The 15,181-nt window shown below is 38.0% G+C and overlaps 1 protein-coding gene across 3 annotated transcripts in view; it reads left to right on the forward strand.

Moving 5' to 3' along the window:
* Nucleotides 1–15,181, forward strand: part of UNK (unk zinc finger) — an 85,564-nt gene that overhangs the window by 18,085 nt on the left and 52,298 nt on the right. For all 3 annotated transcript variants that reach the window (XM_081318001.1, XM_081318002.1, XM_081318003.1), the window contains exons 2-5: nt 10,045–10,254; nt 12,321–12,497; nt 14,273–14,403; nt 14,520–14,655. In XM_081318001.1, coding sequence (XP_081174127.1) covers nt 10,045–10,254; nt 12,321–12,497; nt 14,273–14,403; nt 14,520–14,655 — 654 coding nt within the window. The remainder of the gene's footprint in view (nt 1–10,044; nt 10,255–12,320; nt 12,498–14,272; nt 14,404–14,519; nt 14,656–15,181) is intronic.

Here is a 15,181-nt window from a genome sequence, read left to right on the forward strand (position 1 = left end):
GCATGATGCAGTGCTCCCTTTATTGTGATCTAAAACTACTATTGTATTTAACCGTATGCACCAGATTCTAGGAAAAGAAAAGAAAATGCATATATAATTTTATTTAACATATAATTCCTTTTCTTTTAAAGCATCCCTCAGTGTTGTAACCTTTTGTAATATAAGAGCCCTTTGATTATCTTTATTCATTTTTGCATCTTTTTGAACTCTACAATACCAATAAAAAAATATACAGAACTGAATGCAGTAGTTCAAATATGGTTTTACCAAAATTTTTCTAAGTTGTTATATTAACAGTTCTAATTTTAACCTCAACTTTATGCTGTATCTGTATTTTCTCAAACTATCTAGTAGATTGAAAAGATCCTTTAAGATATAAAAGAATTATTTTCTATCACTTTTATATTTACCACCCTAAAAACAATTGCTCTCAAGTGACAAACATCTATCTTGGATTTTATATTAAAACACTTCTAAAATGAAATGTAGGTAATTACATTACCTTAATTGCCACCTTAAACTGAAATGTTACATGCTAAATATTATAATAATTGTTCTTACAATGATATGTCAAGGAAACATTGGTGAAGTACATTTCTTAAATTGGTAAATAAAGATAACATTGAAATACATTTGAAATAAAGCTTAAGATAGAATTTTAAAAAAAAAATCAGTTGGAAGATTGTAGCTGACCCATGTTCTTTGTATGTAGTTTTATATAGAATTTTTGTTAGCTAAGAATTTGCTCTCTTGATTCTGATTTGCATCACTGGAAGTGGTCTCATTCCAGTGGAATTCAGATAAAAGGCCATCTGTGTCTAAAATTAGGGTTACATACAGAGTGAGATTCTGTGGACAGAAAGGGAGAAGTATCTAAGACAGACATGTCAAACACAAGGCCCGGGGGCCAGATCCGGCCCGCGAAGTGGTTTCATGTGGCCCGTGAAGCCATCCTGGAAACAGTGAGGGAACGGCCCCCACTGCCTTGGCCCTGGCCCAGAGACCCTCCTTCTGCCAGAGACCCTCAGATCTGTCCCACTCCTGCCCAGGCCCCCAAAGGCACCCTTGATGCGAACGATGTAGAGCTGGCCATGCCCACCCAGTAGGCCATACGCACTTTAGCCATGCCCACCCAGTAGGCCACACCCACCCGGCCCCCTGAGGGCAACCGCAATGCTGATGCGGCCCTCAATGAAATTGAGTTTGACACCCCTGATCTAAGAGGATAAGTGACTGCCAATCCTTTGAAATATAGAACATAAAATTCTGAGTTCTCTAAAATTTAAGGCATTGATCTTTGGGGTAGAAAGACCAGGAATTAGGCAAACATAAAGCAAACATAGAGAAAAGTAGAACTATGATTTTAGTATTGCTGGCTAGCTGCAAAAACATATCACTAACCTACATATTTCTACCACTTCAGTACAATCTTCATTCTAGCGTTCCTCAGGTCTGCTTTGTGGATCAACAAATGCCATTTCACAAGATCAGGTGTAGCAACCAGGTTCAACTGGATAATTTTCATGTCCCAGTTAATTTGTCCTGCCAGCTTTGTTTTGGTTTTCCATATAGGCATTTGCTATTAGCGTTAAACTGGTAGGCAGTGTGGGCTATGGTGTGGGATGCTGCTTTTAGAACTTGGCCATAGCACTATAGTCTTCTGGTCCTTCCACAACATTTCTATAAGGTTTGGACTTTTTCAAAACATTAACTTTCTTTTGCTTTAATCATTCTTTGGTCATGTGACGTGTGCTTTGAATGATTGCCTTGTTGCTTGACCTCTTTTCTCTTGAGCTACAGCTCTTTGAACAGATACCCTGATATATTCCTGTAGAATTTGTTGATACAATTCTGAATTCATTGTTCCAACAATAATGGCAACCTGTCCCGGTACAGAGGCAGCAAAGCAGGACAAACCATGGTATTGCCACCCCCATGTTTCACAGATGGGATAAAGTTTTTTTAGTAAGAATGCATATGTATGAATTCATTCAAACCAAAAAGTTCTGTTTTGGTTTCATCCATCCATAGAACATTTTTCCAATAGCTTTCTGACATCATGTGATGTTTCATGAACTGTAGGCAGGCAGCAGTGGTCTGTTTTTGGAAAGTAGTGACTTTCTCCTGCAATCCTCCTAGGCTATAAGTTGTTAATTCAGTTTTCTCATGATGGTGGTGTCATGAACACCGATATTCGCCACTAAGGCCTTTAGTTCTTTAGACATTACTCTGAGGTTCTTTGAGACTTCCCAGAACATTATAGAACTTGCTCTTGATGTGATTTTGGTTGGTTGACCATTCCTGAGAAAGGTAATAATGGTATTGAATTGCCTCCATTTATATGCAACTGCTCGACAGGGTTGATGTGGTTCAAAATCTTTGGAAATAATTTTGTAATCTTGTCCAGCCTGGTAAGCATCAACAATTGTCTTTTGTCTTCATATAAATTTTATTAAACTAAGAGAAGAAAGGATAACTGTGCAGAAAGAAAGGATAAAAAGAAATAAAAGAATCTTCTCATTTCCTTTGCAGCAAATAGATGTATGATTACAAAGTTATCTCTTATTCAATGATTACAAAAAGCTCACTTTTTTCTATTATACATTTTTTCTATATATCAAAACCACAATTCATAAATGCATTTTTTTTGTTTCATAATTAAGAAGTTAATTTAGCCATCTCTGCAAGTTCCATAATTTTTACCAACCATTCTTCCTTGTGGGTAATGTTAAACCTTTCCATTATGAGATTATGATAATCATGGTGCAGTTGTCATATTTAAAACTATATTCCATGACTTCTAGTTCTACTCTGTGAGTCCCCAAAGAAAAACCTCAATTGTACCTTTCAGTTGTAGTTTAGTTTTTTAAAAATTTTTGAATTAATATATTTTTAGTCCATAATTTAAGGACAACTATCTTTCAGGGATCCTCAGAAACCTCCGTTGTAGAAGCTATGACAAACTATCGCATAGCTGTGTTGTGAAGATCAGACTTTGGTAGTGAATACCCAGAACTCTGTTCTTTAAATAAGGCAGGACTTCCCACATTCCTGATTATAATCTCATTGGTTGAAGCCCCTGACTTTAATTTTCCCTTCAAATGAACTGATAAGCTTTGAATTTACATACTTTTCCACACACAGATATGTAACTTTGGATCATTTTCCTCCAGCCAATAAATGAACAAGTATAATATTTTTGACTCACTTGTTTAATTGGGTTCTCTTTATCTAGTTATTCTAGAATGGAATATTTGTATTATTTCAACTTTTGTCTTACCTAGTCATTTGTTGGTTTGGGTTTCCACAAAATTAAGTTGTGAAGCTTTGAATGGTTCAGATAGCTATTTAAAAAGGCTATTTTGCCTTTTCTTTGGGAATAAAATAATGGCTTGTAATCAGTGCTAGGCAAGATGATTTTTTAATACAAAAAGGGAGGTGGAAGAATTAGCATTCAGTTACTTAGATGAAGATGCCAATTTGCTTTGGGTGCTTGGTTCACAGATGTTTACTTAGGTGGAACAGAATATGAGAATAGTATTTTTTATAAAATTATATATCAGAAAAAGTAAGAGGAAGATGCCGAAGCTTAATACAGATTCATACTTTCCAAGCTGAAAGGTTCAACCAATGGGAAATTGGAATCTGCTTGTTCTTGTTATATTTTGCCTTGTTATATTTTTATTTTTTGGAGACCCAGTTTGAAAAGTGGAACTGTGAATTCTAGTCCTCCTTTGGGCACAAAGTCAACTGGATGACCTTGAGCCACTTATTCTTTTTCAGCCCTAAGTAGAAGGCAGTGGCAAATCACTTCTGAAAATTTTGCAAGAAAACTGTAGAGACTCATTCAGGCAATCATAAAAGTCCAGTCTAACTCAAAGGCACTAACATTTTTATATCTTACCTTTCTTTCAAGATCTTAAAACAGCTTACATGGGGATCTCCATTTATCTTCACGAAAGCAAGCTTCTGCAGTATGTTGGGCTGAGACTGACAGACCTAAAATCACACAGTGAATTTCCCTTTTTTAAAAGTGAATTTGAGTCTGGATCTCAGTAGTTCTAATCCAACACTAACTATTACATTATAGTGACATTCCATTATTACTAATGGAAGTTAAAGCTGAATGAAATGTATTGATGAAGAGGAATTTGGTCAATATGTTGTTTCTGCAGATTATCAGTACTAAGCCAGGCTTCAGAAGGGTAGCTAATATTGACATTTCCATTTAACCAAGATACTAGAATCTCAAACATAAAGGAGTAGAATTAGATTATTGTGGCTATTTGCACATTGAAAACTTAGAATCAATTTTTCTAATGAAAGAGGTATTAAGGGTAGATTTTTCAGCCTTCTGAATTGTTTTTTTATAAGACTTAACATTGGTTCAGAAGCAATTAACACTTGGAATTTTATCTTCCTAGTCTGGTATTTTAGTTAGATTTATATTTTGTTGAGAATGGATATGGCCATTGGTTACTACTATAAAGGTGCATGTTAGTGATCCTCTTGTCAAGGTTGTATTTCACTCTTGTCATATTCACAAGTAATGTTCGCCTTGTAAAAGGGTACTTTCAGTTACTGTATTTTCTTTGAAGTTGGTCACACAACCAAGTGAATGTACTTGTTTCTCCTTATCACCATGTTCTACAAAAAAGTAAAATATTTTGGTTCTTACTGAAAGCAAATGTCTCAAGCTGTCCTTGAGCTGCTATCTAGGCTTTTTCCTACCTTGTTAGAGATTTGTCTGTTTTCAGCAGTGTTCATGCCATCAGAAGACTTATTCTTTTTTCTTCCTAACCTACATATTTGCTTGTTAGATAAAGCAAATTACTAGAAAGATTTTGATAAAAAGTCAAGCACAAGACCCAAGTCCTCCTGTAGAAGACTTGATGACTTTTATGATTTATTCTCTGAGGCAGACCCACAGTTCAGGTTTTTCTCTCTTGGGCTACTTAAAAAAGCAGTTACTGACCTGAAATTGCTATGCAGGTTTTACTATTTATGACTAATTTAACAAGATGGGACAATTAAAAATGATATCATTTCTTCTTCTATTAGAAGCTACATTTTATGTATCCACGATGCTTTTAAAAACTGCTTAAATTGATTCTGAGCAAATGTAGTATAAATATTTTATACCGTGCTTATATGATCAAGGAGGGACGCAGTGGCTCAGTGGGTTAGGATGCTAAGCTTGTCAATCAGAAGGTCGGCAGTTTGGCGGGTCGAATCCCGAGTGCCACGTAACAGAGTGAGCGCCTGTTACTTGTCCCAGCTTCTGCCAACCTAGCAGTTCGAAAGCACGTAAAAATGCAAGTAGAAAAATAGGGACCACTACAGCCTTCCGTGCACCTTTGGCGTCTAGTCATGCCGGCCACATGACCGCTGGCTCTTTGGCTTTGAAACAGAGATGAGCACCGGCCCCTAGAGTCGGAAATGACTAGCACGCATGTGCGGGGGAAACTTTACCTTTACCTTTTATATGATCAAGTTGTAGTTTAAGAAAAAAAAGTTGTGTAAAATGTATATGTATGAAAAAGCCTTAGAAATATATTGAGAAATGTAATGTAGATTCTTCCCATATATAAATAAATTTCAGGTTTACACATAGACTCGTAACAAATTATCATGATACTTCTATAACATTTTGTGCTGTTTACACATTCATCCTGATGGCAGCTTTAAACTGTGATGAAGAAATAGCTACCGGTACTTTGGGGACAATCTTTTACACTGGAAATTATTACACAAATTATTACACAACTCTTAGTGATTCTAGGCCTTGTCACTTTGTTTGGTTATTATTTTTAAGGGAGAAATGAAGTGCACCCACAGGTGCATTCACAAAATATGAAAATGAAGAAAATCAAACTCATTTCACTTTCAGTTGCTTAAAATACAGACTGAAAATTTCCGTATTCCAGACTCTAGAATCCCAGTACTAGACCATCAGACTGGGAGATAAATCTTAAATAGAGAGATTGCTCAGTTACCTGAATTAAAAATAAATTAATATACCGTATTCAAACTGTTGAGTCAAACAAGCAGAAGTTGCATTTCCAAATCAAAGGCAGGACCACAGTCTTGTTTTACATGTTGTGGTATATTGCACTAAGCCATAATGAAGTTTGTTTTGTTTGGTTAAGAGTAATGGGTAAACCCGGCCACTGGTATGTTTATTCCTGTCATAAAGTACAATATGAGGCCTTTATACAATTCGGAAATGCTGTTACTTTGTGGTCCTGAAAACTCTTTTCCCTCTTTAATTGCAAAAAATTGGTAGCTCCCTCTATTTTGAGGCAAAAAGTATGCAAGAACTGTAGTAGAAGCTTTACAATTACCCCCATCCCAATTCCAGGCAAAAAAATAATAATCCCGTTTCTACTCTCATTCAAAAAGCGGTTCTGCTTTCTTTATATAACTATCTTACTGCAGCTTTGCCTCAGAAGTTAATTAAGTGTTGTCCCCAGATAGCTATATGTTATGCATTCCTAGTTTATTTTCTAAGTTTATTTGCAATTCAGGCCACTTCAGCTAGTTTAACAAACCATGGTCTAGTGCAGTATGAAAACCCAGACATTAAACACCAACGTTAATATATTGTAAGGGATATAAATGTAATAATTAATAAAGCCATGTATCTTCAGAAACAACATACTGAAATATTTATCTACTACTTTAAAATAATGGAATAAATAATGAACAAAGATTATTTGTAACCAGATATGTGCACCAGCAAGGAAAACATTATAATCTGAGATCTTATTTTCCTCACTTGCTTACTTCTGCCATGAATCTCTTGTAACAAAGAGCCTCTATAGAATATAGAAACATGGAACAGTTCTGCAAATACTGCATACATCTTGTTTAGATTTCTATAGAAAGCAGTTTACCTGATACATAGTTTGACATTATTTTCCTTTTTCCTGTTCACATTTGATAAAGCTATGTCATTTGATTATATGAAATGGCATACTAGCTTTGTGATTTATAATTTGGTTACGGTATGTTTAATCATATCAAGAGTCTAAAGGAAGTTGTCTTATTTGGGTGGGGTTTGGAGCCTTACTAACTAATTTATTTACTCTAGGACGAAGTAGCTCATCCGTGAACATATCTTGTAATGCCTCTAGTTATGTCCATATTTACACATACATTATTTCTTATTTAAATTTAGACCTGGATCATGATGATGATGTCCAAGCTTAATTTGCACTGTTGAGCTTTATTGACTGGCTGTTCCTATGTAAAGTTTGTTAATCCTTTGGGAATAGGTTGCTGATGTAAGAATTATTTTTCATTTGCAATAAAGGTAGTAAAAATTATTACATGATGTAAATACTGCAATATGCTTGCTTGTTTCCCTACTTTAGTTCAAGCAATATTTTAGATGCTTTTAAAAAAAACCATGTATTTAGTATTGATAAAAAACCATTGCAAATAAAGATGTTCTAATTCTGGTGGTGAATAATGAATGTGGAATATCAGACTGCAGCCAAATGTTCAAAAACAAAACTGTTCCCTTGTGTTGAGCAGACAAAACTGTTTATAGAATTCTGTACATTCAGAAAGCCCTTGATTTTTGACAGTACAGGTAATCCTTGAGTTACAACAGCAGTTGTAAAGCACAACATCATGTGACTGCATCGCTTAATGACAGCAATCCTGGCACTCCCAGTTGCTGTCATAACCCCAGCTTGTGTGGGTTGTTTAGCGGGGAAAAAGCAGCGGTAGGGTGCAGGTGCCATGGGAGAGGTGGAGGTGCTGCAGGCAGGCACTAGAGAGCATGGGCAGGTCAGCAGAAGCTGCAAGGGGGGCTGGCAGAGGCTCAGGTGGGACAGCAGAGTCTGCTGGGTGTGACCTCACGTGGGTCAGCAAAGGATTCAGGAGAGCAAGGTGGTGCTGCAGGCACACGTACACTATGGAGTGTGGATGGATGGGGTTGCTATGAAGTACCAGGAGAGAAAGCAGCGGGAGCAACTTACTAGGGCAACTTGCAAACTACCCTGCTGGCTTTCCCATTGATTTTGCTTGTGGGAAGCTAGATGGGAAGATGGCAAATGGCAATCACACGATGTGGCTCGCTGCGATGTAATCGTGAGCCAAGCATCTGAGTGCACAATCACATGACTTGCGATGGCTGGAATTTCAAGGAATAGTCATAAACCCACTTTTTCAGTACTGCTGTAACTTTGACCTGTCGTTGAATGAATAGACTTAAGTCGAGGACGTATCTGTAACCTTTTAGTGCTTGCAATTAATTGTATTCATTTAAAAGCCATGTGTTAATAAGAAGTATTTGAGAATCCAGAATTATTGAATCAGAATAGTGCAGATGGACTCGGGCTTTTAAATTCTTCAGTTTACGTTATGTTAATTAGTGCAGGTTCGAGTCCCACCAGGCTCAAGGTTGACTCAGCCTTCCATCCTTCCGAGGTAGGTAAAATGAGGACCCAGATTGTTGGGGGCAATTAAGCTGACTTTGTAATAATGCCGCTTGGGGGGTGTGTGAAAGCCCTAACAAGCAGGCATATACATAGAATGAAGGCTACTGCTAAGCTTGTAAGCCGCCCTGAGTCTTCGGAGAAGGGCGGGATATAAATGGAATTAAAATAAAATAAAATAAAATAAAAATAAACATTGAAGCAATGCCTCCTCTTCAATTGTTTTACGCTTTGTTTTTTTAAATAACCTGCCCAGTTTCCTAAGAAAATCAAAATGTTTTTGAGTGAACAAAGATGTATTCCTGTACTGTGAATGCATACATTTGCTCACACACACATCAAAGCAAAATTGTATAGAACTGTGTCTAAAATACGGGCATTCTGCTAAAAGTGTAGGATTCCCTGTGAGGCTTAAAATAAGATGGAATTTCAGGCTATGGGCCATCGACCTCATTCGGATCAGTTCTTACTTCTCTAGTTTCTTCACTGCCTTCCAGCAAAACCACATAATGTAAGTGGAAAGGCCTGAAAGCAACAGGGGTTAACAAACAATATCAAATGAAATATGAAAGCAGGCACAGAAGTTTCCTTTTCTAGCATTATCATGTAGTTTTTAAAAATTAATCTACCTTTCCTTATAATACGGTATTTATTTATTTATTTATTTATTTATTTATTTATTCCTTATAGTATTTATTTGAGCAATCTGACCTGGTTTGATGGGTTAGGGTTGGGGTTTTAATATGTTTTTAATTACTGTTTTAAACTTGGGCATTATATTTAATCGTTTTTTAACTTTTGTATTCTGTTTTTATATTTATTGCCCTGTACACCGCCCTGAGTCCTTCGGGAGAAGGGCGGTATAAAAAAATATAATAAATAAATAAATAAAATAATAAATAAATAAATCAAAATATCTTCTTGCTTTCTTCTGAATCTCATTTCATATTCTTGAGCTAGGGTAGGGCAGGCAGTGTGCAGAATGCCCTACTCAACACTGGCACCAAAGTAAATGCTCAGCGTTTACATTGCTGGCATCTTCTTTTCTGCTCCTGCAAAATATACTCCTGAGCATTAGGAGGACAGTGAGAACTTCAACTGATAGAAATACCTGATGCCTTTCCTTACGCTTCTCATACAGTGAAAGTTCCCACTTCTTTAGACTGTAGACTTATTAGTAATTAATGCAAAAAGTTTGTATAAACTGTCTGCCTTTTCTTTATCTCTTGATTCTTTTGCTCTGATATCCATTTGACAGCATGTAGCTGCCACAAAGATGGTAATCTAATTTAACTCATTTGAAACAAGATCCAAGAATGTAGAAATTAAATTGAGTGTTTTGTTGCTCAACTCAACTGGTTTCCTTGTGGGAAGTAAAAGGCAAATGGAAATACACCAAATTGGGGAAGAAGTTTTGATTGCTAAGAAGAGAATAAATAATTTATTCACACCTGCCATATGTTTGCCCAGCTTTTTTGTGAATATATTTAAATTTCAAACTTAAAACAAGAAGGGCAGAATGATTTGGTGTGAATCTGTTGTGGGATTCAGTTGAGCTGTCTGGCTGTAACTCAAACCAGTCTCTTTCTCTTTGCAGATACCTGAAGGAATTCCGCACAGAGCAGTGTCCCCTGTTTGTGCAGCACAAATGTACTCAGCACAGGCCCTATACGTGTTTCCATTGGCACTTTGTTAACCAGCGTCGCCGCCGATCTATCCGCCGTCGGGATGGCACCTTTAACTACAGTCCTGACATTTACTGCACCAAATATGATGAGACCACAGGGATCTGCCCTGAAGGAGATGAGTAAGTTACTCAAGGCTGTCTCTTATTTGACCTGATGGAAAGTCCAGCCTGCATTAACAGAGGAAAATTCATCAATTCAGCTTTTAAAATCTTGCAGAAGAGCTTATCAAGAATGTGGGAAAAGCTGTGATTCCTCCCAAAGTCAAGGCTTTATTTCAAAGTTTTGTGCTCTGGAGTAATTCTAGAAAAATTAATGAGATTTATCATAAAGTAATTGTTTAGAGGATTGTATCCTTATATACAGTAAAACCTCTGAAAGTTGACTACTCAAGAGACTGAATGAAAGTGGTCAACATATGGAACAACTATACTAATATGTATACATGCCTCATTTTATTGTATAGCTTTTATTATAGAATATCATACAGAAACATACATAATGAAAGTACAGGAAAATAATTCATACAATACTGTATTACACAAAATAAAAGTGTGATCATTTTTTCTGGAAAAAAAGAGTCAATTTTAGTCTGTTTCTATACCACTCAGCATACCTGGGCATTTTTCTGCGGAAAATGACTACCATGTTTTCGTGAAAGTAAGGCCTACACCAACAATAAGCCCTAGTTTGATTTTGGGGAGTGGGCCTAATATAAGCCCTATCCCAAAAATAAGCCCTAGTTTTGGGGCGAAGCACACAACTAAAAATCAAGCTAGGGCAGGGATGGGGGTGTGGAGCTGCCCCACCTGCCCTGCACCCACTTACTTTATAGCCAGGCCTCTCCTTGCCGGGCCACGTCTTCTTCTAAGGTCTCTTTTGCAGCCAGGTCTGCATTTCTCAGTCACAGGGCTTTCCGGAAGGCCTGTGCAGCCAAGAATTGAGCTATGGATTCAATCCATACCTCGGTTCTTCAAGACCTCAGCAGCCGAGTACCAAGGTATGGATTGAATCCATAGCTCGGTACTCAGCTGCTTAGGCCTTCTGGAAAGGCCTGACTGCAAAATGCAGCCCTGAATGCAGCTGCAGAACTTCAACCCCAGAAGAAGTGGACCAGCTGAGTCTGTTAGTGCCTACCCCGAAAATAAGACCTGGTGCCTCTTGGAGGGGAAAAAAAAAAAGTCCGGTCTTATTTTCGGGGATACCCAGAATCTGCAATTTCTGTGTCTTCCTCACTTAATTCTTCTGTTTTGTCAGTTGCTTCCAGCACTTTTCCGTGGTGTTGTACCTCAGTCAATACTGATTGGAAAATTGCTTCTGGGTCAGGGTTTTGCTTCAGCAAACAGACCATAGGTTTGTGTTTTAGCAGTGACCCACTGCAGAAGCTAGGTTCAGTAATGCATTTTGAATGTTTTGATTATGCCTTGGTCAAACAGTTGAATTTTTGATGTAGTGTTTCGAGGAAAAAAATTCAGTTTCATGTTTGTAAGATGGTTCACTTTGGGACTGCTAGGACAATTGCCCACTACAAGGAGAATGGACCATTTCTTCTTCTTCATTTCTCAGTCCACTCCTCAAATAGAGCTTCTCTCCAGTTAAGCTAGCACACAGCAGAACTCTTAAAAAGTTCTTTAGAAAATTTTCCACTCCTACATTTGTCACCCCTCCCAATGAGGCTCCTGTCAGGCATCGCCTTGAAAAAGAGTCCACACTCGTCAGCGTTAAAGATGTCATCGTTTTTATTTCGAATCAAAGTCAAAAATATTGTATTCTTTGATAATCGTCTTGAAAGAAATTCATTATTACCAATTCTGTATTTCACTTTTCTTGCCCTTGGTGCAGACCGGACTCAGCTGGTCAAGTTATAGAGAGTAATTTATCAAGGTCCAGATTGCCAAGATACAACTTACAGAGGTGGTCAGTATAGAGAGATTGGCTTTCTATTGTGTACATATAGTGTGTGTCTGGTGTATGAAAATTAGGGAGGTGGTCAATGTAACGAGGTGGTCAACTATCGAGGTTTTACTGCATGTCCTTAATTTACAAATGGAATTATTTTCAGAAGGAAAAATGCTGGATTTCTCAACCCTGTTGACTGTTCATCTAAAAGGATTTTGATTTTTTTTGGTTAGAAAGCATGTTTGAGATTTTAAATTTCTGTGACCTCTTTCTTCCCCCCCCTCCTTAGGTGTCCATTCCTGCATAGAACTACCGGTGATACAGAACGGAGATATCATCTGCGCTACTACAAAACTGGAATCTGCATCCATGAGACTGATTCAAAAGGGAATTGCACCAAGAATGGCCTTCATTGTGCTTTTGCTCATGGGCCACATGACCTACGTTCTCCAGTTTATGATATCAGGTTGGTAGGGAATAAATTCTGTGATATTTACTTGCTGAATCTAAATGGAAATCCTGGAATGTAAAATGCTAATCAATGGGAAGTTCATCAACATTAGAAGATTTATTGTGTTAGATTTTTTTCTCTCTCTCTTTAAGAAAAGATGTTTAATCCAAGTATCCTAATAAAGGTGCTTTTTGGACTGTTATGCATTGAAAGGTGACTTTGGCCATTACTTTAGGTAAAGACCCTTATGAAAATGGCTATTGTGAATGGAATTAATACAACCCAAGGTGTGCCACATCACAGAATTTAGATAAAATCCAACCATTGCACTGACTATAGGTGTGATAGCAAGTTAGCTAGAGAGATATTGAGCCTCTTTCTGAGGCAAATACTTTTGTAGATGCCTGACAAGAATCAACTTTCAACCAAAAGAAAGTAAAAGCAATTGTGGATTTGTAAAAACAATGTAAGCAACCTAAAGTATATGTAATGGCCAAATTAGATAACTCATAGTAGGTGCTGGTCTGGGAGTTGTAGGGCTTTTCCCACACCCCTGGTGTTGTGCTTTCCTCGCATTCTCAAGATGGGAAAGAACACATACAGATCAAGAAACCACTGCTTCCTTCTTGCTGCACCTTCAAAATGAGAGCAGCAAAGTTTCTGCCCTCTCATGAAGGGAGTTCTGCGGCTGTTGCGGACTGCTATAGAAAGCAGCTTGGAGGTAAGAGCGACTGCAGGAAAGGGGAGTGGAGCAGGGAGGGCAGAGGAACTCTTGTCTCTCTAGATTTTTTTCCTTTCCAAGAGGTCTTTACACCTACTGGAAGAGACATACTGTCTGCAGTTTTTCCTCTTCTCTGGGATACTGGAGAGGAGAAAAACTAAGCAGTGGAGGTTACTAGTAGGAATAGCAACTTCATGGAATATGTTACTACCTGAGCCTAAAAAAAGAAAAAACAGCTTTGATTGCTTGGCCTGTTTTGTTTTCTCTTAACAGCCGAATTAAAAATGGCCATGGAGCTATAGACCTCTTAAGGCAGAGGTCCCCAACCTTTTGGGCACCAGGGACCAGTTATGTGGAGAGAGGTTTTTCCGTGGACCGGAGGGGGTGTGGTTTTGTGTGATGCCTGCATCCTGTGGATGGGACTTTGCTCGTTTGTGCAGACCGGTTGTTGGCATGCCGCGGCCCGGTACTGGTCCACAGACCAGGGGTTGTGGACCCCTGCCCTAAGGCATGTGTAGGAAATTGTAATGTGTTTTCCATTGGAAAACATCATTTTTCCCCCCAGAACAACAGGTTCGCATTGAGAGAGAAGCTCCATGGTAAGAATATACAGTACACTCAACAAACAGCACACCATTTTGGCACTAGGTTGAGGCAGATGTGTAAATGAAGCCAAATTACCAAATAACCAAAGGGTTAAGCATTTCTCCCCCATGCACCTAAAATCTGTGAAGAAATGCTTAACCCTTTTTCATTCTCTTCATCCAACTGTTTCTTCCATGATGTAGCCAACAGACATCTGGGATCTGAGGGAGAGGAGATACCCAAGGGGAGAAAATAAAATCAGGGGAAACAGTTAAGAACTATAAGCTCTGCAAATCACACCCTTTTCTATTGAAATTTTGGTGATGGTTGGTTTTTTTTCCCCCTGGGCTGCCTTTTACCCCAGCTTTTAGTAGGATTCTCAATATTATTAGAAAGATATTTTTTTTCAAAAAGCCAATAGGCACATATGTTTTTCTTTAAGTATCTGTACCTGCATATTGCTAATTTATCTATGTTCCCTAAGGGAGCTTCAGGCCATGGAAGCTTTGCAGAATGGTCAGACCACATCAGAAAGTGGCATAGAAGGTCAGTCTGCAGTTGCCGCTAGCCATGCTATGATAGAGAAAATACTCAGTGAAGAGCCAAGGTGGCAAGGTAAGTTCCTTGGGGTTTGACACAGAACTGAATCCAATTAGGCTTAAAAAAAGCAGCCTTGCATAGAAATAAGTATGCTTAGGATTTTAATTAATTAATTATACTTATCTTCACAGACACAACTTACGTTTTGGGAAACTACAAAACAGAACAATGTAAGAAGCCCCCACGCCTCTGTCGCCAAGGTTATGCCTGCCCTTATTATCATAATAGCAAAGATAGAAGAAGGAGCCCTAGAAAACACAAATACAGGTACAGTGCTTCAAAACTTGGTTCTAAAGGGCCAAGACTTGACGTTTCCTTCGTTTGGGTAGTAACTTTACTCTAATCTCAGTGTAATAAATACATCAATCATGGTGGGAAGATTGTATTTCACATTAAGTAGTTAATTCATGAGGTCAGAATTACATCGGTGTAAATGCTACCATAAGTAAGGGTTAGGGTGCGTGTGCTTTAAGCCTGTTGCGCTCTATTACGATGTCAGCATGAAAAAGAAAATAATCCTTGTTGCAAAATAAGTTTGCATATAAGTTGGTGGCTTTCTGTAGTATGAGGGGATTTCTCAAATTGTAGTTTTCAGCCTATTGCCACATTGACTCAGCCTTCCATCCTTCCGAGGTAGGTAAAATGAGGACCCAGATTGTTGGGGGCAATTAAGCTGACTTTGTAATAATGCTGCTTGGGAGGGGTGTGAAAGCCCTAATAAGCAGGCATATACATAGAATGAAGGCTACTGCTAAGCTTGTAAGCCACCCTGAGTCTTTGGAGAAGGGCGGGA

The sequence above is a fragment of the Vipera berus genome, assembly GCF_964194415.1.
Source record: "Vipera berus genome assembly, chromosome: 2".
In the NCBI taxonomy this organism is placed as follows: domain Eukaryota; kingdom Metazoa; phylum Chordata; class Lepidosauria; order Squamata; family Viperidae; genus Vipera; species Vipera berus.